The sequence below is a fragment of the Symphalangus syndactylus genome, chromosome 12 (assembly GCF_028878055.3).
Source record: "Symphalangus syndactylus isolate Jambi chromosome 12, NHGRI_mSymSyn1-v2.1_pri, whole genome shotgun sequence".
In the NCBI taxonomy this organism is placed as follows: Eukaryota; Metazoa; Chordata; class Mammalia; order Primates; family Hylobatidae; genus Symphalangus; species Symphalangus syndactylus.
The window spans coordinates 47,019,155-47,041,954 of NC_072441.2; the positions used below are offsets into that span (position 1 = coordinate 47,019,155).

The following is a 22,800-nucleotide window of genomic DNA, read 5'->3' on the forward strand; positions in this document are numbered from 1 at the left end:
ATATATAATATATATATATATTTTTTGTAGGGACAGGTCTCACTATGTTGCTCAGGCGGGTCTTGAACTCCTGGGCTCATGTGATCCCCCTGCCTCAGCCTCCCAAAGGGTTGGTTTTACAGGTATGATGAGCCACAGCGCCCGGCTGAGACACTTTTTTTTTTTTAATGCAATTTCTGTTTAGACCTTGACACCTGTTGATATTACTAGTCACTATGGAAAGAAGCAAAAACAGTTAAGATGCTCTAACACTTTTTTCCCCTGTAGAAGCCAACAATGGAATACACCATGAAAACTGTCTAAATGGGAACCTTCTAATATAGCTCATTGTATGCCATGCATTTCCACTACGTTGGAACTTACTTCTACTTTTCTACTTAGCCATTAGGCGACTTAGTTGCCTCTAGGCAAGTAACTTCTCTGAATGTTTGATTTTCCATGAAGTTTTTAAAAAAAAAAAAAAAAAAGGTGGAGGACTTTAGAGCGCTTTGACCCGAATAAGGTCTATCAGACTTCTTCAAAAGCTTTTTCTCCAGACGACGTAGAAACAGGCACACGGGGTTCTGCTTTCCCCACCTCTCACTTCCAAGCCCAGGTCCCATTCTTCTCACTTTCAATCCTCATTTGGGCTCCTAAAGGAATAGCAAAGAGAGTTATTTTATCAATACCAGCGCTCCTCTGTCCCCAAATCCAGCTAGGGAAGGGTTCGGAGGCCTCAGCTACTTGAGGGTAGAGATGATCCTTCCTCGCCCATCTACCCAGCCACCCACCCCTTCCCAGATCTAGCGTCCGGGCCCCAGACCAAGCGCGTGCTTGGAGCTCTCCGGTACAGTGAGGCGCGCGCTTGCCTGGCTAGAGCCCCTGTGAAGGAATAGGATCCCGAGGTGCTTGCCAGGACCGTAGCAGGCGGAAGCTGCTGGCAGCGCGAACGGGCGGCTCCTGCCGGCGTGGGTGGGGGAAGGGCGGCAGCCACACCCGGAAGTCGGTCCGGGAGGGAGGGGGAAATCTGAGGGAACGAGGCTTCCGGTGGCGCAAAGGGTGTCGGGAGCGGCTTCCTGCAAACCTTCCCTGGCCTCTGGAGGGACCACCGTTGCCGCCGCTTCGGCTTCCACGATCTGCGTTCGGGCTACGCGGCCACGGCGGCAGCCACTGCGACTCCCACTGTGCCTGGCTCTGTCCATATTAGTTCCCAGGCGGCCAACGCCGTTCCGGCAGCGGCAGCGGCAGCGGCGGACATGTTGTGAGGCGGCGGCGCGGGTGTCTGAAGGATGGTTTGGCCGAGGCGGCGGCAACGGCTGCTGGCGGCGGCGGCAGCGGCAGCGGGGCCTCGGGCTCTATAGAGCCGAGCCCGCTGGGTACCCGCCCGGTACCGCGGCGAGGCCAGTGCCCCTGGATCTTGCCTCTGCTCCGACGCCGTTGGGGACCGGTTAGGCGACAGCGCCCGCCCCTCTGAGGAGACACGAAGGTGGTTCCCAGCCGCTCAGATTTCCGGACCACCGCGCTTTCCCCTCCTCAGCCTGGGCTGTGCTCTCTCTAGAATCCTCAGGCCCCCACTTTCTTCCCAAACTCATCCTAAATCTCTCACACGCGAGTGTTCCCAGCCCTCAAGCCAGCTGCTCCTCCGTTCATTTTCTGCACCCTCTTCGCAAAGCACCCCCCGGGATCACTCTCCGAGGGCGGCTTTTTGAGAAATCTCCGTGAAGTAGTGGACCAGAGCTGGGGAGTTTTTAAAAGCCGGGGCGCGAGAAACAGGAAGGTACTATGGCTTCCTCGTCTGGCAACGATGATGATCTCACTATCCCCAGAGCTGCTATCAATAAAATGATCAAAGAGACTCTTCCTAATGTCCGGGTGGCCAACGATGCTCGAGAGCTGGTGGTGAACTGCTGCACTGAATTCATTCACCTTATATCTTCTGAAGCCAATGAGATTTGTAACAAATCGGAAAAGAAGACCATCTCACCAGAGCATGTCATACAAGGTAAGTCATGTGTGGGAATTGGTTTGAATGAGGTTCTAGGGTAGCAGTCTGCTAATCGCGTGACCCTTTCGTGTTAAAGCCTTCATTCCTCTTCCCTGGTAAGTAACTTAATGAAAAAGCCAGACTGGCATGTAGGCAGCCGGTGCTTTAAAAACAATCCCTTTGTAGCATTTTTGCAGTACTTTTCATCCAGCGAATACAGGTAAGGAGTGCAAACATTTAGGTCAACGTCCCCAAAACAAGGAAGAAGAGTGATCTCACTTTACAGCCAAGTAAGCCGAAGCAACAAGAATTGCTTGCCTGAAGTTGAACTTAGATAATTAAGGAACGCAGAAGTTCTTTGGAAATTTAAAATTCAGACGGAGGAACTTCAAGCATGGGTGGAGACAGAGCACCCCTTCCCCACCTGACCTTTTACCAATGTAGAGGAAAAGATTTATTTTCTGAACACATGAGTTAAAAAATTCTTAACATACAATGTGTTCAGCGTTGTCAAGTTTATCGTTGTTGAATAAAAGGAGTATGTTTTCTGCTGTAAAAATGGTTTGATGGTACGTTCATGAATGAGTTACCAAAGCGCTCCTGTTCCATTCTGTAAGAAAAGGGTGAACTTTAAATTTTCGTTTTTTTCTTTTCGTTTGCTTTTATGTCGTTTGCTTGGTTCTATTCTGGGGAGGTAAGTTTTAAAATCTTTGATTGAAAGTTTATGCAAGTTTTTTTTTTAACGGAAAATTTACCCGTCCTTTCCTGCTGTCATTCCTATTTGAATGTATACACTTAGGCTTTTATGGAACAGCACTTCTGAAAGCTTCAACCGTTTCTTTTATCCTGGAAAGGATTTGGTCCCGTAATAGGGATTTGGGGGACTGTATTCTGATGGTTTCAGAGAGGAGAAACATATTTACTAGTCATAATGTTTCGGGAATGTACCTTTTGCGATATTTTTACATGTACTCTTGTGAAAAAGTTGTGCTCAGTTTGAGGTGAGAACTTGCCTTTCGTAATAATCTAATTAAAATTATTGATTGCTTGTGAAATCAGGGAAAAAATGGTTAATTTTAATCATTTTGATAGGCAGGTGGTTGTCTGTCACTTAATTTTTATAATTTAACTTTTTAAAATGTGACTTTCCTGTTGTACTGAAGTAGAGAACACATCTGCTTATATTGACCATATCCAATTTACTGTCAATATTGACAAAAGGATTAAATGATTCATTTTTAATTCTTTATGACGTCTTGAAAGTAGTTCTAAAATATATCCTGCCATTTCAGTACATAAGGAGAAAAATCCCTAGGAAAAAGCATATTTGATTCTTAAAACTAGTACTAGTTTTTTTTTTCTACTTGTTTGATGTGCTGAATACTCTAGCAAGTAAAATGAAAGCCAAGTTGTCTATTTTTTCCCTTGTGTATTTATTTTTACTTTGTATGTGTGATTGCTGTCATAAGTCTTTCACAAGATTATCCAGCACAGATAGCTATAATTTCTTTTTACAACTCATGAAAAGGAAAAAGTACCTTTTATCAACATTGCCTTTCTAATGAAAATTGCAAAAGATTTCAACAGGGTCTGCCTAAACATTTGTTTACACTACAGAAGTGGGGATCGTTCCAAAAACCTAATAACACATTACAGTCTGTCTTCTTGGGGAGAGTTGATTCTTTTCTAGGGTATATTTAGATTTCTGATTGACATGATGGAATAGAAGTGCAGCTGTAGCAAGCAGTATGCTAAATAATTCAACTATGGAATGTGCTAAATTCAGTTTAATGTGTGAGTCAGAAAGCTATAGTGAAAAAGCATTTCCATTGTGTAATGAAGATGATTTATTTGTTTTTAAAAATCATATATTGACGTGTTACCTTAAATTTAAAAATTTACCTTTTTTTCTTGTATTATGCTGTTCTTAAAAGTGGATAAGAATCTACATTTTCGCCCAAGAATTCTCCCTAATTGGGGTCGTAGACTTTATACATTTATAATCTCATATTGCTTAATTATTCCAAAGAAGTTTTGTTTTGAGAGATTACATTTTTAAAGAAATTCTTAAGGTTTATGTGTTTTAGGTGTTTGAAGTGTGTTTCTATACACTAATCATAATAGATAGGACATTTTTATACTTTTCTGTCAGCATTGATTAGGAATGTAGAATATATCCAAATGGAATAAGTAATGTACATTTTAAAGTGGTATGATTCTCACATGTTGAAGTTTGGGTTTTTAGTGATAAGTGTAATGAATTAGACTTTGCTTCAGGACATTTCACTTGTTCATTTCCCACCTTTATCTTGTCTGAGCAAATTCAGCATTCTGAGATAGTTCTGTAAAATGCATGTTAAAGTTGAACTAATGTTATCATCAGTAAATCTATGAAATAACTTATCTAAATTTTTTTTTCTGTTTTGCTTATTTTGAGTTTAAGAAAGTAGACTTGGTATTGAAGACCATAGATACATGAATAGAGGGAGTTCTAAGCTATAAAAGGTGTTCCTGTTTTGTTGCAGTTTTTTGTGAACACGTATCCTTGAATGAGTTCTAACATGTTCTGTTGCCTTATAGAAAGAATTGACAGGGAGAGTCAGCTGTAAGTTCTGCACTGAGAATTCTTTAACCTTAGGAAAATCTTTTAACAAAGGTTTTCTTATTTATGTACAAATAATATTTGATTTCAGGTATTACTTGTAGTTTTTGAGAATTAGTCAGGGGTTAAGAACCTTACATGAAATATCTCCCCTCACATTTATGAGAATTGTAACTGAAAGTAGTAAAAGTTTGAAAGAGTATCTGAGAATTTGCATCTTCAGCCGTTGAGTTGCTCCAAGCTGTCTTATGTTGAAGGAGTTTTTAAAAAATTCCTGTCCTTCTCACACTGGTACCTTTGTAAGATAACACGAAAATAGATCACTGGAAAAGATGAGGAAAAGACCAACACTCAATTTTTTACTATTCGATTCAATAGACATAAAATTATTTTGTTAAATTGCAATGAAGGTACTAAAATGCTTTGAATTTCCATACTTAACTAATGTTAACCATTAGGAGCAGTTCTGGCATAAGTCCATGGACCACAGTTTGAGAACCTTTGCTCTAAAGTCTAAACCACAGTCTCTGTTGGAAAGTGGACGTAAGTAGTAAATAATCGTTTATACAGATATTTTTTCCGAAGGGACACATCTAATTTGCACTGCAAAATTTATCACATAATCAAATGCTTTTCAAGTTAGGATTTTATTAATACTTTTCTTAAAATTAATATATCTTTTGTTTCCGTTTTCCTTCTGCTACCCCACAATTACTTACTGAATACTACCAAGTATTTGGCATCGTGCTAGATACTACTAAGGATATTAAGGTAAATGATACTCAATTCCTTCTCTGCCATTAGTCTCTCATTGTTGTCCAAGATTTCCAGTAGTGACACCATGGAGGACATGGTTCTTAAGGGTCTTCAGAAACCTTTGCCAGGCTAATGAGCCAAGAAATCACTTTGGCCTACATCCTCTTAATGTATTTTATGTGAAATACATTAGTTGCTTCCTTCCCACAAACAAAAGAAAATGGAGAAATTAGAGAATGCTGATTTATATATTTAAAAGGTACTGTATATCACATAATTTTAAAAATGAAAAACATGTTTTATGCATATGAAGTATAAAGTGATTCACATAAATTCATGTTATGACAGAACCTTTCAGGAATACATCACTTTGTAAAATAAGATAAGCCTATATGAAGGTTATTGTTGCTTGGAAGAAATTTTTACTTTTTTTTTGTTTTTTGAATAGCTGTCTTGTTAGCATCTGTCTTTTAAGCTGAAAAATGTCCTAAGTATTTTTTCTCCTAATGTACACCATGGACTTTTCTGGTTGTAGTTTTGAGATACACGGCATAGGGTGACAGATAGTGATGTGTGTTAGTTTTACTCACAAATGTTTAAAAAAATATTTTCTGTTTTAGAAAGATGAGATCCTTAGAAATAGGGCCATGAATAGTGCATAAGGTCTCTTTGTACAAATTAGAAAAAGGCACTCCTTCCTTAAAAAGTATTACTACTGTCTGCCAGAAAAAGTATCACAGTAAACATACGAATTTATGGTATTTACAATTAAGAATGGCCCTCTAGTATGTTGTGTACTGAACAGCCTACCTAACTGTATGTAAATGGTGGCCCTGCTTGGGAGCCATTTCCTTTATCCTTTAATATTCTCTTTGTGTAAAATGGGAATGATAACTAATACATGATAGCAAATGATGTAAAATATCTCTCTATTTAGAAGGTATTATGTCCAGTTATTGATATCTGTTAGCCAAATGTGTTTAAAATTAAAGTCAATGAAATTTTTGAAATTAAATTTATGGCTGCTCCTTTTCAACCATTTTATTGAGAGTATAGTTTTTACATATGGCAACTCTTTGAATAATATTAAATATTAACCTCGGACCTACTTGCCAGTTTCTTGAAAGCAGTGTTCTCATTCACAGCCTTGAATGTTTTTAAAGGTAGTTATATATTAAAAATTTTTTTTAATCCAAGCCTTCCATGGTTAAAAATACCTTAGATTGGATTTTCTTTTTTTTTTTTTGAGACAGAGTCACGCTGTCAGGCTGGAGTGCAGTGGTGTGATCTCGGCTCACTACAAGCTCTGCCTCCCAGGTTCAAGCAATTCTCATGCCTTAGCCTCCTGAGTAGCTGGGATTACAGGCGTGTGCCACCATGCCTGGCTAATTTTTGTATTTTTTGTAGAGACAGTGTGTTGCCACGTGGGCCAGGCTTGTCTCTAACTCCTGACTTCAAGTAATCCCCGCGCCTTGGCCTCCCAAAGTGCTGGGATTACAGGCATGAGCCACCATGGCCGGCTGGCTTGGATTTCCTTAATGTATAGTATAGTAATTTATGGTATTTTGAAGGGTTGTCTCTCCATTGTGTTGATTTTTTAATTTTATAAATTTAATATTTTATAAATATGCTCGTCCAGCTTGAATTTAAATATGATATTGTATAGCTATCCGTTCATTTAGGTCCTGTACATTTATGAGGGTACTCTTTTAAATTTAAAATAAAAAATAAAGATGAGAAATACACATTCTGAGTTGCTTAAGCGATTCTTATGTGCTAGACACTGTTAAATGCCTTATATTAATTACCTGTTGATTCCTACAACCCTAAAACTAATAACAATATGATATTTATTGCTTTATTTTTAATTTTTAAGAGGCAAGGTCTTGCTCTCTCACCCAGGTTGGAGTGCAGTGCCATAGTCATAGTTCAGTGTGGCCTCAAACTCCTGGGCACAAGCGATCTTCCTGCCTCAGCCTCCCGAGTAGCTGGGACTACAGGCGCCTGCCACCACGCTGGCTAATTTTTTTGTATTTTTAGTAGAGATGGGGTTTCACCCTGTTAGCCAGGATGGTCTCGATTTCCTGACCTCATGATCTGCCCACCTTGGCCTTCCAAAGTGCTGGGATTATACGCGTGAGCCACCATGCCCAGCCATGTTGGTGAATTTGATATACAGAACTTAGAATAATGCCTTTCTGAAGTTTTTAGGAAGGTCAGGGGAGGTGAGTTAACTTAATAATAGGACAGTACTATGCTTTTTGGCATCAGATTATTTCTGAAGAAGGTTGATGAAAACAGTTTAACATTTGAAGTAATTAAAATTGTAAATCATTCAAAATGTCTTAAAAACCACAGTCTGCATGGGCATGTAGATTTGTAAAGGTGTTTTTGGCATTCTCCCAGAAGAGCAAATCCCTGAAGTTAGAAGTGAGAACATATATACTAAAAGGAGTCTAGTTCAACATAATGATTGAAAGACTTTAAGAACTGATGACTTAAATTGATTTACTGTGTTTTTCACCACCTATATTTCATCAATGGTTCACAATACAAAATATGCCTTTGGGGCATTAGTCAATATACCAAAACTATAAAATATAATTTTAAATACCATGAGCCAAAAGGAAATTTTATGCCTTGTCTTTTCTGGATTATAGAAGGTATTTAGGGTGTGTGATTTTTTTGTTGTTTTTTGAGACAGGGTCTTGCTCTCTCATCCAGGCTGGAGTACAGTAATGCGCAGTCCTGGCTCATGACATCCTCAATCTCCTGGACTCAAGCAATCGTCTCACCTCAGCCTCCTGAGTAGCTGGAACCATAGGCACAAGCCACCACACTCGACTAATTTTTTTACTTTTTGTAGAGACGAGGTCTTGCCATGTTGCCCAGGGTGGTCTTGAACTCGTGGACTAAAGGGATCCTCCCACCTTGGCCTCCCAAAGTACTGGAATTACAGGCGTGAGCTACCATGCCTAGCCCATTTTTTTTTCCTTATAAAATTTCCTTCTAAATATGAAAAGAGGAGAAAAATCTTTATTAGTGCTTCTTATATCCTTATAGTCTTTCAGCTCAGTTTTTTTTGCCACATCATTTAAATATGTTTTTATTTTTCCTGTTAAGTTTTATTTTCAAGAGAAACCTGTTGGCTGACTATAAGTGCTGAATTTCATGACTTTTATTTCCACCAGTATTTTTTAAACTTGGCAGTTTGAGTATCTGCTAAAAATAGCTTCCTGTTGGTATATTGGACAAAAGAAAAACTTCTGTTCTTTTATTCTGTCCTACCGGAACTTAGTAGAGAATGTGTTACCAGCCTACTTTTTCTAAGTCAAATGACACAAAATGTTTTTTCTTACTAAAACCATATGTTCTTATAATGGGCTTTTTTTTCCTTCCTGCTTACAGGAAATGCTTTGGTCTTTTAAAAATTAGTCAGAATGAAAAGTGAAGGCATGTGCCTTGGTTCTTCAAGTTTTAACTGATTTGCCACCTAATATTTAGCAGATTGATAAATCTGATAAAATATTTGTCTTGGCTGCCCAGACAATTGTTGTACAACTATAAAATAGGTGAAATTATTCGAAAACAGCGAAACATTCCCCTCCCCCAAAGAAAAGCCCACAAAAACTTCATGGTCCACAGGTTGGGGGAAAGCTGTTTTATCACCCTTTCATATTTTAATATGTTCATTTCTCTAGCACTAGAAAGTTTGGGATTTGGCTCTTACATCAGTGAAGTAAAAGAAGTCTTGCAAGAGTGTAAAACAGTAGCATTAAAAAGAAGAAAGGCCAGTTCTCGTTTGGAAAACCTTGGCATTCCTGAAGAAGAGTTATTGAGACAGCAACAAGAATTATTTGCAAAAGTAAGTAATTTATTTAAATTATTTTCCTCTGCATCTTACCCTGTTTGCTAACTGAAATTGTTTCCTAAATTGACAGACATACCCAGACGATTCCCTTTTTCTAGGTAGTTGATTATAGAATCTGGTGTTCAGAGCTGACCAATTTGACTCTGGTTTATGTGAAAGTAAATATTTGCAGCAGTCTGTTTTCTAAAGAGAACAACTCCAAATACCTATTGAAGTTTCACTTTGATATTTTTTCAGACAGAATGACCATTTTAAGGCATGAAAAGTATACCTAAATATTCTTAAGATTTAGAATGATGAGCTGATGAGAAAATACTATATCAAATTTTATGATTCGTGACATACAAGCAAAATTGATTAATATCAACTGTGTAGTTAAATTAGGTCTTTAATATACACGTTTGAAGCATTTTAATCTTAAAAAATATTTTAAAGCTAGTAGAGCGAAGGGAGAAAATTTCTTCTTCCTTGCTTGTAATAATTCTAATATCTAGACTCTGAAGGATTAGAACCAAATACTAATATTCTCTGTTTCAAAAAGAAAAGGGAGGGGAATTGGTGGCAAGGCTATTTTTTCCCTTCTAAGTTCTGGCCTCTCATTTGAAATTGTAAGGCAGCTTTGGATTGAATAGAAGAGAAGCTGTAGTAACCATTAGAACTGCGAAGTATCATTTTAGGTAAACTCTTCCAGGTTAGTCCTGTAGCTGATCTCTCTGCAGCCATAACAATCAGTTTGGTTTACATCAAACTGCATTTTAGTTTTAAGTATTGTTAGTCACTAGACACCAAGTACCATTTAAACTTAAGATAAAAAGAAAAACTTACATTTATTGAGTTCTAACCACGTGTTAATCACATTGCCAAGTAATTTTCCTGCCTTATCTCATTTAATCCTCACAACAACCTATCATAGGCACTAAAGAGAAAAAGCCTTTGAAGCAGGCGTGAGTACATGCAATGTTATAATCCATATGAATATGAGGTACGAAAGAAGAGGTGTTGATGTTTTAAAAACATTGATGGCTATTTATTGATTTATGCTATTGCAGACCATCTAGAGAATGCTAAATTAAACATTTAGTGACAGAAGATTTTCTCCTGGATACTTTAAATACATAAAAACTTGGCAGAGTTTTTATGAAATACAAATTTTATTGTATTCATTTACATATTAAGAAATAGACTCAGGTGGAAAAACTTGCTTGAAATTATTTGTCATTTGTTCTACAGTTACTTACTGAAGTCATTACTATTTACCAAGCATCGTGCTAGGTGCTAGGCTTACAAGAGTGAATAAGGAGACAGGGTTCCTGTCATTATAGAGCTTAGTCTACTGGGGAGGATTGAGTGGGAAAGATTGACTTAAATAAAACAGTAAGTTCAGAAAGTTAGGAAGTGTTGGAGTCTATATTTAAACTTAGGTATTTTGGCCCAAAAGCCTGTACTGTTTCTACAATACCATGCTGATGCTCTAGCCTCCATTTTATCTGCTTAAACTTATTATGGGGCTTTTAAATAGAATATGTGTTATCCTTGCCAGGGCAAAATATAAAGAAATAATTGACTGCCTGCTGTATCTGTCTTCACCTCTCTATCCCTATTATCTGTTTTTTACTCCTCTTTTTTATCTCCCTTGTTTCTTACCCTGGCTTATGTATGAAGATCTAGTATTTCTTTACTATTGTGAGGATGACCAGCGGAGAGGTAAAATTATAGCAGTTGCCTAGTACTTCTTCCCTAGAGCACTGAAGTTCTAAATATGAAAGAATGGATAAGTAAATACACCTTTTTTATCACTTCATTTTTTAGACTTTAAATATTAACACGACAGTCTCATTTGACGCTAGCAGCAAATATTTGGAAGGAGGGAACCTTTCATACATCAAGATTAAAGTTAACTTTAAGTTATAAATGAGTCATTTTAATATGTGGGAGTGAGAGTCTTAAAACATAATGAAAACCTCCTAAAGAAAAATGAATTAGGAAATATATGCCTGCTTACCTGTCTTTCACACGCCAATTTTAGAAGAAAAATACTTGGGATGGATTGAGTAGGGGGCAAGAGAGAAAAAAATATATTAGAGTAAGTATCACTGAAAAATGTTCAATTTGTGGAAATGAATACAAATCAAATTTTATCAATCAACTTTTTTTTTTTTTTTTTTTTTTTTTTTTTAAGAGACAGGATCTCACCCTGTTGCCCAGGCTGGAGTACAGTGGCTATTGACAGGCTTGATCAGGCACACTTCAGCCTAGAACTCCTGCAGCCTCACGAGTAGCTGGGACTATAGATGTGCACTAGCGAGCCCAGCTCAACAGTTAGTTTTAAAGGCATAGAAATGCTTTTATGTTCAGAGAAAAGTATCAGAGCTGATACAGGGCCATGGCACCTAAAAGTTAATTAAATTGGAAATGTAACTAGTACACAACTTTGCAGACCATTGAATGAACTACCAAATCAAGCACCTTTGCAATAAAACCTTTGTAGAGACTTGAAATTATTTGAATTTTTTCCATGTCACAAAATTATACCAATTTGTAGTTGATTAGACCACAAAATATAGGTATGCCTAAGTTGGGTGAATTTACATATTTGATTTGCCCTGCAATTTTCTTATGAACTCTTACAATTCTTTTTTTTTTTTTTTTTTGAGATGGAGTCTTGCTCTGTTGCCCAGGCTGGAGTGCAATGGTGCTATCTCAGCTCATTGCAACCTCTGCCTCCTGGGTTCAAGCGATTCTCCTGCCTCAGCTTTCCAAGTAGCTGGGATTACAGGCATGCACCACCACGCCCGGCTAAGTTTTGTATTTTTAGTAGAAACACGGTTGCATCCTGCTGGCCAGGCTAGTCTCAAACTCCCAACCTCAGGTGATCCGCCGCCTTGGCCTCCCACAGTGCTGGGATTGCAGGCATGAGCCACCGCGCCCGGCCTTAAAATGTTTTTAGCGAAGCTCTGTTAGTTGGTTTTGAACTCTGTGTATTCCTGCCATAAAAGTAAATATGCTAGTGTGTTAGAATCAACTATTTTTCCTATTTCTTTACAAAAATGGATGACAGTCATTATTAGGGAGAATGGCTGGTTTCTAATTTCCTAAGCAAAATAAAGTTTTTGTTTATTGTAAAAGTTGTCTTATCCTTGTTTTTTCTAATATCTATAGTCTTTTCCTTACTTATTTCTTCCTCTTTGCCTTTAACCATATATGGGTCTTCTGCATCTCCTTGTATCCCCCAAACCCTTTCATCTTTTGCTATAATGATCTGTGTTACCCACCAAGAAAGGTAGCACCTTCCTGTAGTCCCAGTTACTCAGGAGATGGAGGCAGGACAATCCCTTGAGGCTAGGAGTTCAAGGTTGCAGTGCATAACAACTATGCCTGTAAATAGCCACTGCACTTTAGTCTGGACAACATAGCAAGACCCCATCTCTAAAATAAATAAATAAATAATGATCAGTGCTACCATTTTTTGAAAATGTACAATCACTTATTCCTCAAATTTAACCTCTGTCCTACCACAGAGACATTTAATCACCAAATTCAGTAATTTTTTTTCCTTTCAATTCTTACTCATCTGGTTTTTTAAAAATAACATTTAATGTAGACCTCTTCCTTTGTCTCTGATACTATGGCTACTTGGATAGCTTTCTCCCAAGGTAATAGCTTTTCTTCTTCCACTTCACTACTGCCACCTACACCAGCACCACCCTACTCCTGACCTTCAGTCAACAAATTTAAGTCAGAATTCAGTTAACGTGTCCCTACTGTATGCAAGACATATGTGGTACTGTAGATATAAAAAAAATGAAGAATATATCATTATGAGACTGACTACTTGGATGAGGAAGATAACTATAAGGCTGACCACTTATGAGAAAGAGATTCTGGCTGGGCATAGTGGCTCACACCTGTAATCTTAGCACTTTAGGAGGCCCAGGTGGGAGAATCACTTGAGCCCAGGAGTTTGAGACCAACCTGGGCAATATAGTGAGACCCTATCTCTACAAAAATAGAAAGAAAGAGAGAAGGAGGAAAAAGAAATCCCAAGTATGGAAACATTACATCAAATTTTGGGGGTACAGGAGTATGCCAACTAGTAAGCAATTATCTTAGCTCCAGACCCACCTTTCTATGCTCTGCTTCGTGACTGGACCTAGTACTCTGCAAGCCACATGTTTCTTTGCTAGCTGACTCTCCATTAGACTCTTGCCAGTATGGGGCTCTCGTGGGAGATTGCATGGATGGAGGAAGAGAAAGGGCTTTCTCTTACTTTCTCTTGTCTTTCAGTTCCTTTGAACAACCCAGCAACACTTCTTCATCCTGCATCAGTTTTCCTGTAGCAGAGACTGAACACAGTTTGCATTTTCTCTAATACACAACCAGCCTGAACCCACACCGCATCCCCCCCACTCTGGTGGTGTGGATCCCAACCCTTGGGGCCCTCCTCCAAGCGCAGATATATTAGTACTAGCTTATCTATGCCCATTCTTCCGAGGTCTGAGTTTCAGTTCCATGAAGTGGTTTCTTAAGCTTCTAAATTTTAAAAATTCCAGCATTTTCCTTTATTCCCTCAGTTTCAGGGTTGGTGGCTGCTTCCTGTAGCTGCTACTTTAATGACATCTTCATGTTCTCTTCCTGCCTTTTCAGCTCCCTAATAACAACTTTATACTTGTTTAACAGTTCTTTATATTAAATTTTTTCCATTCCAGTAACTCATGTGACTTCTATCTCTTGATTATACACTGACTGATACCGGGAGGAGAAAATAGTATTTCAGTTTGACTTGAAGGAAGGGTAGAATTTCAGTAAGTGGCAGGAAATTTCACATAGGATGAATGTCAGCATGAGTAAAGGTAGCAAAGATGAGGAAGTATGGTGTACATTTGGGAAACATTTTGTATTCTAGGCTTTTTTGAAGCACAAAGTACATGTTTACAAAAAAAGACTATAGAGAGGTTGCGGTAGACACTAATTTGGAAGATCTTGAACTCTAGGCTAGGAAATTTGGATTTGATTGATAACAAATGATTTTTTTTAAAAAATGAAATAATGACCTGATTAGAATTTACATCTAGAAATGTTTGGATAATAAAGTCATGACAGATTATTCAGAAGAGTGAGGATTGTACATGGTAAAATCGTAAATGTTACTGGTTATGCTGGGCATCAGTGTTTTCCTGTAGCATGTTCATTCAGAAAATACTGAGGGCCTTTGTGTTAGGAATGCAACAAAGAATATGGAAACAATCTCTATTCTCAAGTGTGGTGAAAAAAAAGGATATAAACTTAGACAATTCTAGAACAAAGTGGTTGGATATGGGAATGCATAGGGAATTATGGTATATGAAATAGAGCATAAAATACGGCCTGGAAAGGTCAAGAAAGACTAACTGATTTGCATTTCAAATGATGACTAGGAATTAGCTATGCATAAAGGGGAGGGTATGAGTTGGACTTAAAGAACAATTCCAAGAACAGACAGAGAAGGAGAAAAAGATTGTTTTGGCAGAGTCTAATGGGAAATTGTAAGACCTTTTTAAGAACGGGTTCGTTTTTTCCCTTTTGGTGTGGTTTTTCTGCAAACAGATGAAATTAAATTGTGAAGGAGCCTTAGCTGTTTCATAGGTAATTAATATGTGTGCATCCTGGTTTCTAAAATCCTGTGGTTGTTTTTAATAGAGGATATATCAGATGAATGGATTTTAAGTAGTATCTTTTTACTAGTGTGTATACGGGAAGGATATGTATATTTGTATGTGTGTATATGCAAATGTGTGTACCAGAGAGGGAATGAGGGACACAGAGAGATAGGCATATAGTAGGTTAGGGAATTGTAATAGAAACTCAGAAAGAAATAACGGGGTAGCTACTGCATACATGTACAGTACTTCTTTCCTATGAGGTAGAGGTACTATACTAGATAACTTTTAAACCATATAAATAAATTTTAGATTGAAAAATGTTTATATCAAAGTTGTAATGTGAGGGTACAGAAGAGTCAAGTGAAATGAAAGGAAGAGAAAAGTAGAGGGAAAGAGCCAGGGAATATTGTGGGTTTTTGTCAACTTTTTCAACTTCTTCAGTTGAACCGAAGGTCATAAATTACATGAAATAAAACAGGGCCATTTATAAGAGATCCAAGTTTGAGAAATTTCTTAGACTTGTGTGGTTAGAAAAAAGCAATCTCTAATTATATTTACCTGTAGAGTTTATGTTCTCCAAATGTGTGACAATTGCATAGTAGTTGGACAATATTCAAGTATGGTAATAAACTGTCTGAAATTGGCCTAATCTACATTTAACCAAAGTGTATATATTGTGGGTTTATAAAAAATTGTTATCATTTTTTTATGTTTTGGGTGTTTAGGCTAGACAGCAACAAGCAGAATTGGCCCAACAGGAATGGCTTCAAATGCAGCAAGCTGCCCAACAAGCCCAGCTTGCTGCTGCCTCAGCCAGTGCATCTAATCAGGCGGGATCTTCTCAGGATGAGGAAGATGATGATGATATCTGAAATTCACCAGCTGAGTTTCTATTTCTTCTATAAATGTTTTTCCCTGCACAACAAAAACAGTGAAAGAAATGCTTATCTGTAATTTTGTATGCATCTTGGTGGACTTGTCATTGGTATTCTAGGGATGTCTGCTATTAAGTTTCATCTATTGTGTGCTATACATGTAAAAACTGTCTCTTTGAACTATTGAAAATTTAAGGTTCAGTATATCAATTTTGAATTTTTAATGGTGTTTATGAAATTTTAGATAGCAGCGAGTCCTTCATTTGATCAATAAACAGTGTTACAGAAAACTTCAAGTTTATAAAAATACAGTGAAATTTCTACAAAGCTCTAAATCTGCATTTGCATTTCCTCTGCCCTTTTAACTAAACTAAAACTTGTGAATTTTAAATTATTAAGGGGGGGTGCTGTGTGAATCAGTAGACATTGGACTGGGTTGGTGAAAGAGTTCAGTTCTGTAAGTATCTGAATTTGTCTTTTAAAATGAGTACATATATAGGCAATAAATATATATGCTCAGATCAATATACTTGTTTAGAAAAACTTCAAGACATTCAAAAACTAGGAGGGAGTATGTTTAATAGTAGTTGTATAAATTTGGTGGTTTTTTTATTTTGTTTCTGTTTTTTGTAGAGGTAAGAACTATAGTTTTATTATAGCATAATTCATTTTGAGCTCCACTATGACATTTCAAAGACTGCCCAGTTTGGAAGTCTGTCATGATTTTTACTCTTTCACTCCAATTCAGTAATTGTTGATAGTATTACTTACCTAGTCCATCCATACTCATATTATTGAAATATATAGGTGGGACTTTTGAAACAATTGCATTGGTTCCCTTGGTTTAACTGAGGTTTATGAATATTCAAACCTTTGCTGGGGGAAAGAAATGAAAGTTAATGAGTATGCTTGCTATGAGAAAGGGATTTTTAATTTAACTTGTAGTTATAGTTTACTTACTGTTTTTAGAATTACTTTTGCATTTTCCCGACTAGATGGCCTAGAGTCCAGCATTACCTTTTGAGATGACATTATTGTCTCCATCATAATTAAGTGATAGCTTTAAAAAAAAGATTAGTTTTGCTTAAGAAGTTATGTTACAACTCATCAGCCCTATGTGAATTAACTGATCAGCCCTATATGAAACATAAGTTGTGTTATAACTGATCAGCCATATATGGAACATAAATAGTTTCTACCTGCTTGTTAGAGAAGCTTTAATTTGGTTCTAATAAATAAAGTATGGTAGTGATTATAGGAATCCAGGATATTGAAGAAATGGCATAGTGTCTATATTTTGGAAACAGAAAGGAAAAGTCACTTAAGATAGTATTAAGTAATTAAATTCCTATGTCAGTTGCCAAATCTTTTAAACGTATGTATTCACCAAGCCCAAAAATAGATTGTGGCTCCCAGGATTCCAATTTTAATTGGAGAGCTAAGTAAGTAAAGTTTTATAACTATTAGGTTTCTTAATTATCATATTTTGCAGTTTTAGTAAAAGGGAAATATTGTTATACATTTATTAAATATACTTCCCCCGTGAAGTGAAAAGGTTAATTTTGCTGAATGTTTTAAGTTGAAGTTACTTCATGGATGTCATACCCATGAAGTGCATTTGGATGAGATAGAAGAAATTGTTTTTTAAAAAGTTTAAGTACCAAAGGTAGTCTAGTCTAGAACAGTAAGTTAATACGTGTTGGCTTTTCTAATTTGTACTGTAACATCCTTATACTTTCTATTTTAAGTATATCCGTTTCTTAAGTAAACAGCTTAGATATTTTCCACGCCTTTTTTTTTTTTCCTGATGCAGAGTTCAGGTTAATTTTTTACTGCATCTGATAATGTATTATAAGTTTGAAGCCTAGTGACTTTTCATTTTGACATTCTTGTGATTTCATATGCTGTATTCTTCAAGCAATAAAATTGTGATGTGTTTTATAAATGGTTTTTAATATTTAATGATCTACAGAGAGATTTCTATTATTACCATTTTTACTAGTTTCAAGAATCTTAGGCCCAAAAGACATTTTGGTCGTTTAGTGTGTAGTACCTGCCTTTTGTTTTTGTTTACGGTTATTTTAAAAAATGTGGTTTTACTTGTGTTTTTGTAATTTACAGTCCTAAGATCAAGGCATAACAAAGCTACTTATGCAATATTTTATTTTTAGGTTTTGTTTTTTTTTTTTTTTTTTAGCATTTAAGAGTCACTATTATGTTTTGCCAGTTAAAATTTTTTAAATCTTTTGAAGAGAAAAACAAAATCTTTAGCGTTCTTGAGAAATAAAGTTATTGTTTAGTAAGTATTTTTCCATCCCCTTGAATATATGTTATATATATTTTTCGGCAGATTATCAGATTAATAAGTGTTTAAAAGGCATCAGTTTTTAAAACTGCATATACCACACACACACAAAACAGTACACAAATAAAGGTTTTCACAAACTAAGCAAACTCACATACCAGTCTTCAGATCAAAACACAGCATTATGTGTACCCCAGAAGCCCTCCTCTTGCCCCTGTCTTAACACTATCTTCTTTCTTGCTGAAAGTTAACTATGCTGACTTTTAAAATCATAGATTAGTTTTGCCTGTTTATTTTATGTAAATGTAGTCATACATAATACACTTTTTTTCTTTCATCATTTTTGTGAATATTTTAGTTTCTTGTTGCCACTGTAACAAATTACCACAAACGTAGTGACTTAAAACAACACGGATTTATTCTTCTATAGTCCTAGAGATCAGAAGTCCAAAAATCAGTTTCATTAGGCCTAAATCAAAGTATCAGCAGGGTTGGCTCTTTCTTGAGGTTGTGAAGGAGAATGTTTTCTTCCCTTTTTTGGCTTCCAGTGACGGCCTGTATTTATGGGCTTGTGACCCCTTCCTCTCTATGATCAAAGCTTGCTTTTGTCATCATATCATCTTCTCTTCTATAGTCAGATCTTTCCCTGCCTCTACGTTTAGGGCTCACATGCATAAAGCAGGGATATTCCCCCTACCCCAAAATACTTAATTTAATCACATCTGCAAAATCTCTTTTGTCATGTAAGTGACATTCACAAGTTCCAGGGATTCATATGCTGGCTATCTTTGGAGGCCATTATTCAACCTGCCAAAGTGAGATCCATTCTTATTGTTGCATGTATTTGTAGTTCATTCATTCTCATTGCTGTGTAGTCTTCCATTTGTTTATCCATTTTTCATTACATCCAAAAGTTATTCATTCTCCCATTGATAGTCATTTGAGAATTTTTCAGTCCTAAGCTATTATGAATAGTACTGTGGAGAACATTCTTATACATGTCTTTTGGTGAGTGTATACATTTCCATTGAGTATAAACCTAAGAATGGAATTGCTAGATTTTAGGGTGTGTGTATTTTCATTTTTAGTATTTACTGTCAAACAGTTTTCCAAAATAACTGTAAGGCACCATTTTAATGTGTACCCTTAATTACCCTAATGATCTTAGTGGGTTGAATTTCTCAAAACACCTAAATTGTACCAAATGAGTTATATTGCAGCAGGTATGTTGTTATTTAATTTTGTATAAGAGGAAAATAAGAGCAAAAGTAATTGCCCTTATTAACTGACATATTAGTATTACATACTCATTAGGTTATTACTCCTTAGAAAAAATGCGAATTTTAAGTAATCGTAAGTAGTATGTTGAATTAGTATGTTGTGGGAAAATCTGTGATTTAATTTTTTAATTGAATTTTAAATTTTGGGTTATAACCTGATTAAAATGCATGATATTTCCTTATATAGGTTCCTAAGTTATGTCTGTCCAACTCATCTATATCCAAATGGCCATCAGGAAGAATTATCCAATTCAGATTGCATAGGCACTGCCTTCCACTTTCTTCACTTGTATTTTTTTGTTGCTGTTTTGTTTTTTTCCTCTGTCCCCAACAATTTGACCACAAGTCCTACCCCAGCTCCTCTGTTTTTCACCATCCCCCAGGATATAAAGTGTCATGGTTAGGATCGGCCAGGGTGAAGAGAATAACATAAGTAGCCTCCTTTCACCTAAATTATTACCACTGGTTCTTATCCTATTTCCTCAAAAGAAATGAGAAGAGAAAGTAAGGAATAAGAGGAAGGAATTTTTTTTTTTTTTTTAAAGAAACAGGGTCTCACCATGTTTCTTTTTTCTTTTCTTTTTTTTTTTGAGACAGAGTCTCGCTCTGTCACCCAGGCTGGAGTGCAGTGGCGCGATCTTGGCTCACTGCAAGCTCCGCCTCCCAGGTTCACGCCATTCTCCTGTCTCAGCCTCCCGAGTAGTGGGGACTGCAGGTGCCCGCTAGCACGCCTGGCTAATTTTTTTGTATTTTTTTAGTAGAGACAGGGTTTCACCATGTTAGCCAGGATGGTCTTGATCTCCTGACCTTGTGATCCGCCTGCCTTGGCCTCCCAAAGTGCTGGGATTACAGGCGTGAGCCACTGCGCCTGGCCTATGTTTCTTAATATAGATTGCAGTGGATAGATTACAGTGACTGTTCACAGGCATAATCATAATGCACCATAGCCTCCAAGTCCTGGGCTCAAGCAATCCAAAAGGAGGAAACTTAACTTATGATCAGTTTCTACCATAAATCAAGCAACTTAGAAAAACCTTAGAACATGGTTTCTCAAACCAAGCATTGTTAGTATTTGGGGTTGGTTAAGTCTTTGTTTGTGGGAGACTATCCTGTGCATTGTAGGATTTCTAGCAGCATAATTGGCTTATACCCACTTGATGTCATTAGCACTACTCCCCACCCTACTTCCAGTTGTGACAACCCAAAAATGTCTCCAGACATTGCCAAATGTCCCTGGGTGTTTCGAGTATAGGAGGCAAAATTGCCTCCTGTTGAAAACCACCACCTTAGATCACCTACGTTTTACTTTTAGGATAAGACACTTGAGGGAAAGGCTGTGAAACTGAACCTCTGTTAGAAGCAACACACAGTATCACTGCAAAAAGACTAAAAGAAATAGGTGATTTGGAAAGAAGAGGCCCAGGATTAAAATATGTTTCCAAGAAAGTCAAATCTTACAGGAGACTCTTGACTTCACATCTGCTGATCCCTTTACCTGATAGGACCTAGAGCAGCTATTGTAAATCTCTGTACCTGCTTGCTGCTTTTCTACCTCATTGTTAGCCACACCCAGTTTGAAACAGATGAGGTATGCTATTTCATAACTAGTACATCTTTTAATAAGCATTTTTAATTGTGATTAAATATGCATATCATAAAATTCACCACTTTAACCAGTTTTAAGTGTTCAATTCTGTGGCGTTCAGTATATTCATACTATTGTGCAACCACCACCACCATCCATCTACAGAACTCTTCATCTTCCCAAACTGAAATTATGTATTCATTAAATGATAACCCCCCCATTACCTCCTCTCCTCAGCCTCTGGTAACCAGCATTCAGTCTCTATGAATTGACTACTCTAGATATCTAAATGGATTCATTCTTATTTCATTTACCATAATGTCTTCAAAGTTCATTCATGTTGTAGCATGTATTAGAATTTCTTTTAAAGGCTGAATATGCCATAGTATGTAAATATCATATTTTGTTTATCCATTCATCCATTGATGGGCACTGGGTTGCTTCTGCTTTTTGGCTATTGTGAATAATGCTTCTGTGAACGTGGGTATACAAATAGCTGTTTGAGTCCTAATAGGCTTGTTATTTTTGAGTGCACAGATCTGTATATTCGCAATTGAAATAGGGAAAGTCTTTATATACATATAAACATAATTTATAATACAATAAGTCCTCAATGTTGTTGATAGTTTCTGGGAAACTGTGAGTTTAAGAAAAACAACATATAATGAAATAATTGGCTGGGCGCGGTGGCTCACGCCTGTAATCCCAGCACTTTGGGAAGCCGAGGCGGGCGGATCACGAGGTCAGGAGATCGAGACCATCCTGGCTAACACGGTGAAACCCCGTCTCTACTAAAAATACAAAAAATTAGCCGGGTGAGGTGGCAGGCGCCTGTAGTCCCAGCTACAAGGGAGGCTGAGGCAGGAGAATGGCGTGAACCCCGCGGGGCAGAGCCTGCAGTGAGCCGAGATCGCGCCACTGCACTCCAGCCTGGGTGAAACAGCGAGACTCTGTCTCAAAAAAAAAAAAAAAAATGAAATAATTTTACCATAGGTGAATTGATATAAATAAGAGTTAAGTCCCTATGGCATACATTTCTGGTCACAAAAACACTACCAAATTTCTAATAAAGACCCAAAACACTTCTAAAATTAAACATTGAGATTAATGTGAGCTTTATATACATTTAGAAAGGATAAAAACAAGTAAGAATTGGCCGGACATGGTGGCTTATGCCTGTAATCTCAACACTGGGAGGTCGAGGTGGGCAGATGGCTTGACCTCAGGAGTTTGGAACCAGCCTGGGTAATATGGTGAAACCTGTCTCCACAAAAAAATACAAAAATTAGCCAGAGGTGGTGGCTTGCGCCTGTAGTCCCAGCTACTCGGGAGCCTGATGTGGGAGGATCCCTTGAGCCTGGGAGGTCGAGGCTGCAGTGAGCCATGATCATGCTACTTCACTCCAGTCTGGGCAACAGAGCAAAATCCTATCTCAAAAAATATATATATATTATCCAGCCCCAAATGTTTATGGGGTTGTTATTGATAGACCCTGCATTAAACAATCCCATAGTCGGTGCTGTGGTGAGCTGTGATGGTACCACTGCATTCCAGCCTGGGTGACAGAATGAGACCCTGTCTCAAAAAAAAAAAAAGTAAAAAATATTTACCCAATATTTGGCGAATCGGTGAGTGACAGCAGTTGTAGTGGTAGTGGGTTAAATCAAGGAATAACTGTTGGGAAGTGAAAATTGTAAGGAGCATCTCCTACCACCATGCAGTTCAAAAACAAAAAGTAAGAAAGAAAGTGGGCTTGCTGAGTGCTTTCATACTGCATCATTTATTGTGCATTTGTATGATTATCATATACTTTACAAATTTTTGTTTTACAGTAATTTGTATTCATTCGTTTTTCAACCTGCTTATTTCAGTTCAGTGTCTTGGGTAGCTGGAGCCTATCCTAGCAGCTTGGGGAGCAAAGTGG

The 22,800-nt window shown here is 37.4% G+C and overlaps 1 protein-coding gene and 1 long non-coding RNA gene across 2 annotated transcripts; both read left to right on the forward strand.

Moving 5' to 3' along the window:
• The first annotated feature begins 967 nt into the window (after nt 1-967).
• On the forward strand, nt 968-17,651 carry DR1 (down-regulator of transcription 1). Its single transcript, XM_063625534.1, has 3 exons — nt 968-1,981; nt 9,023-9,186; nt 15,557-17,651. The coding sequence occupies exons 1-3, from the start codon at nt 1,762-1,764 to the stop codon at nt 15,701-15,703; spliced, it is 531 nt and encodes a 176-aa protein (XP_063481604.1). The 5' UTR covers nt 968-1,761; the 3' UTR covers nt 15,704-17,651.
• On the forward strand, nt 1,988-6,331 carry LOC134734109 (uncharacterized). Its single transcript, XR_010117482.1, has 2 exons — nt 1,988-4,502; nt 5,024-6,331. It is a non-coding gene; the product is annotated as an uncharacterized lncRNA (long non-coding RNA).
• Nucleotides 17,652-22,800: the final 5,149 nt, after the last annotated feature.

Excerpts from the sequence above, each read along its gene's own strand:
- DR1 (XM_063625534.1), top strand. The coding sequence starts at position 1,762 with ATGGCTTCCTCGTCTGGCAACGATGATGATCTCACTATCCCCAGAGCT. Across the intron at positions 1,982-9,022 it reads ACCAGAGCATGTCATACAAG|CACTAGAAAGTTTGGGATTT; the intron begins GTAAGTCATGTG and ends TCATTTCTCTAG. Across the intron at positions 9,187-15,556 it reads AACAAGAATTATTTGCAAAA|GCTAGACAGCAACAAGCAGA; the intron begins GTAAGTAATTTA and ends TTGGGTGTTTAG.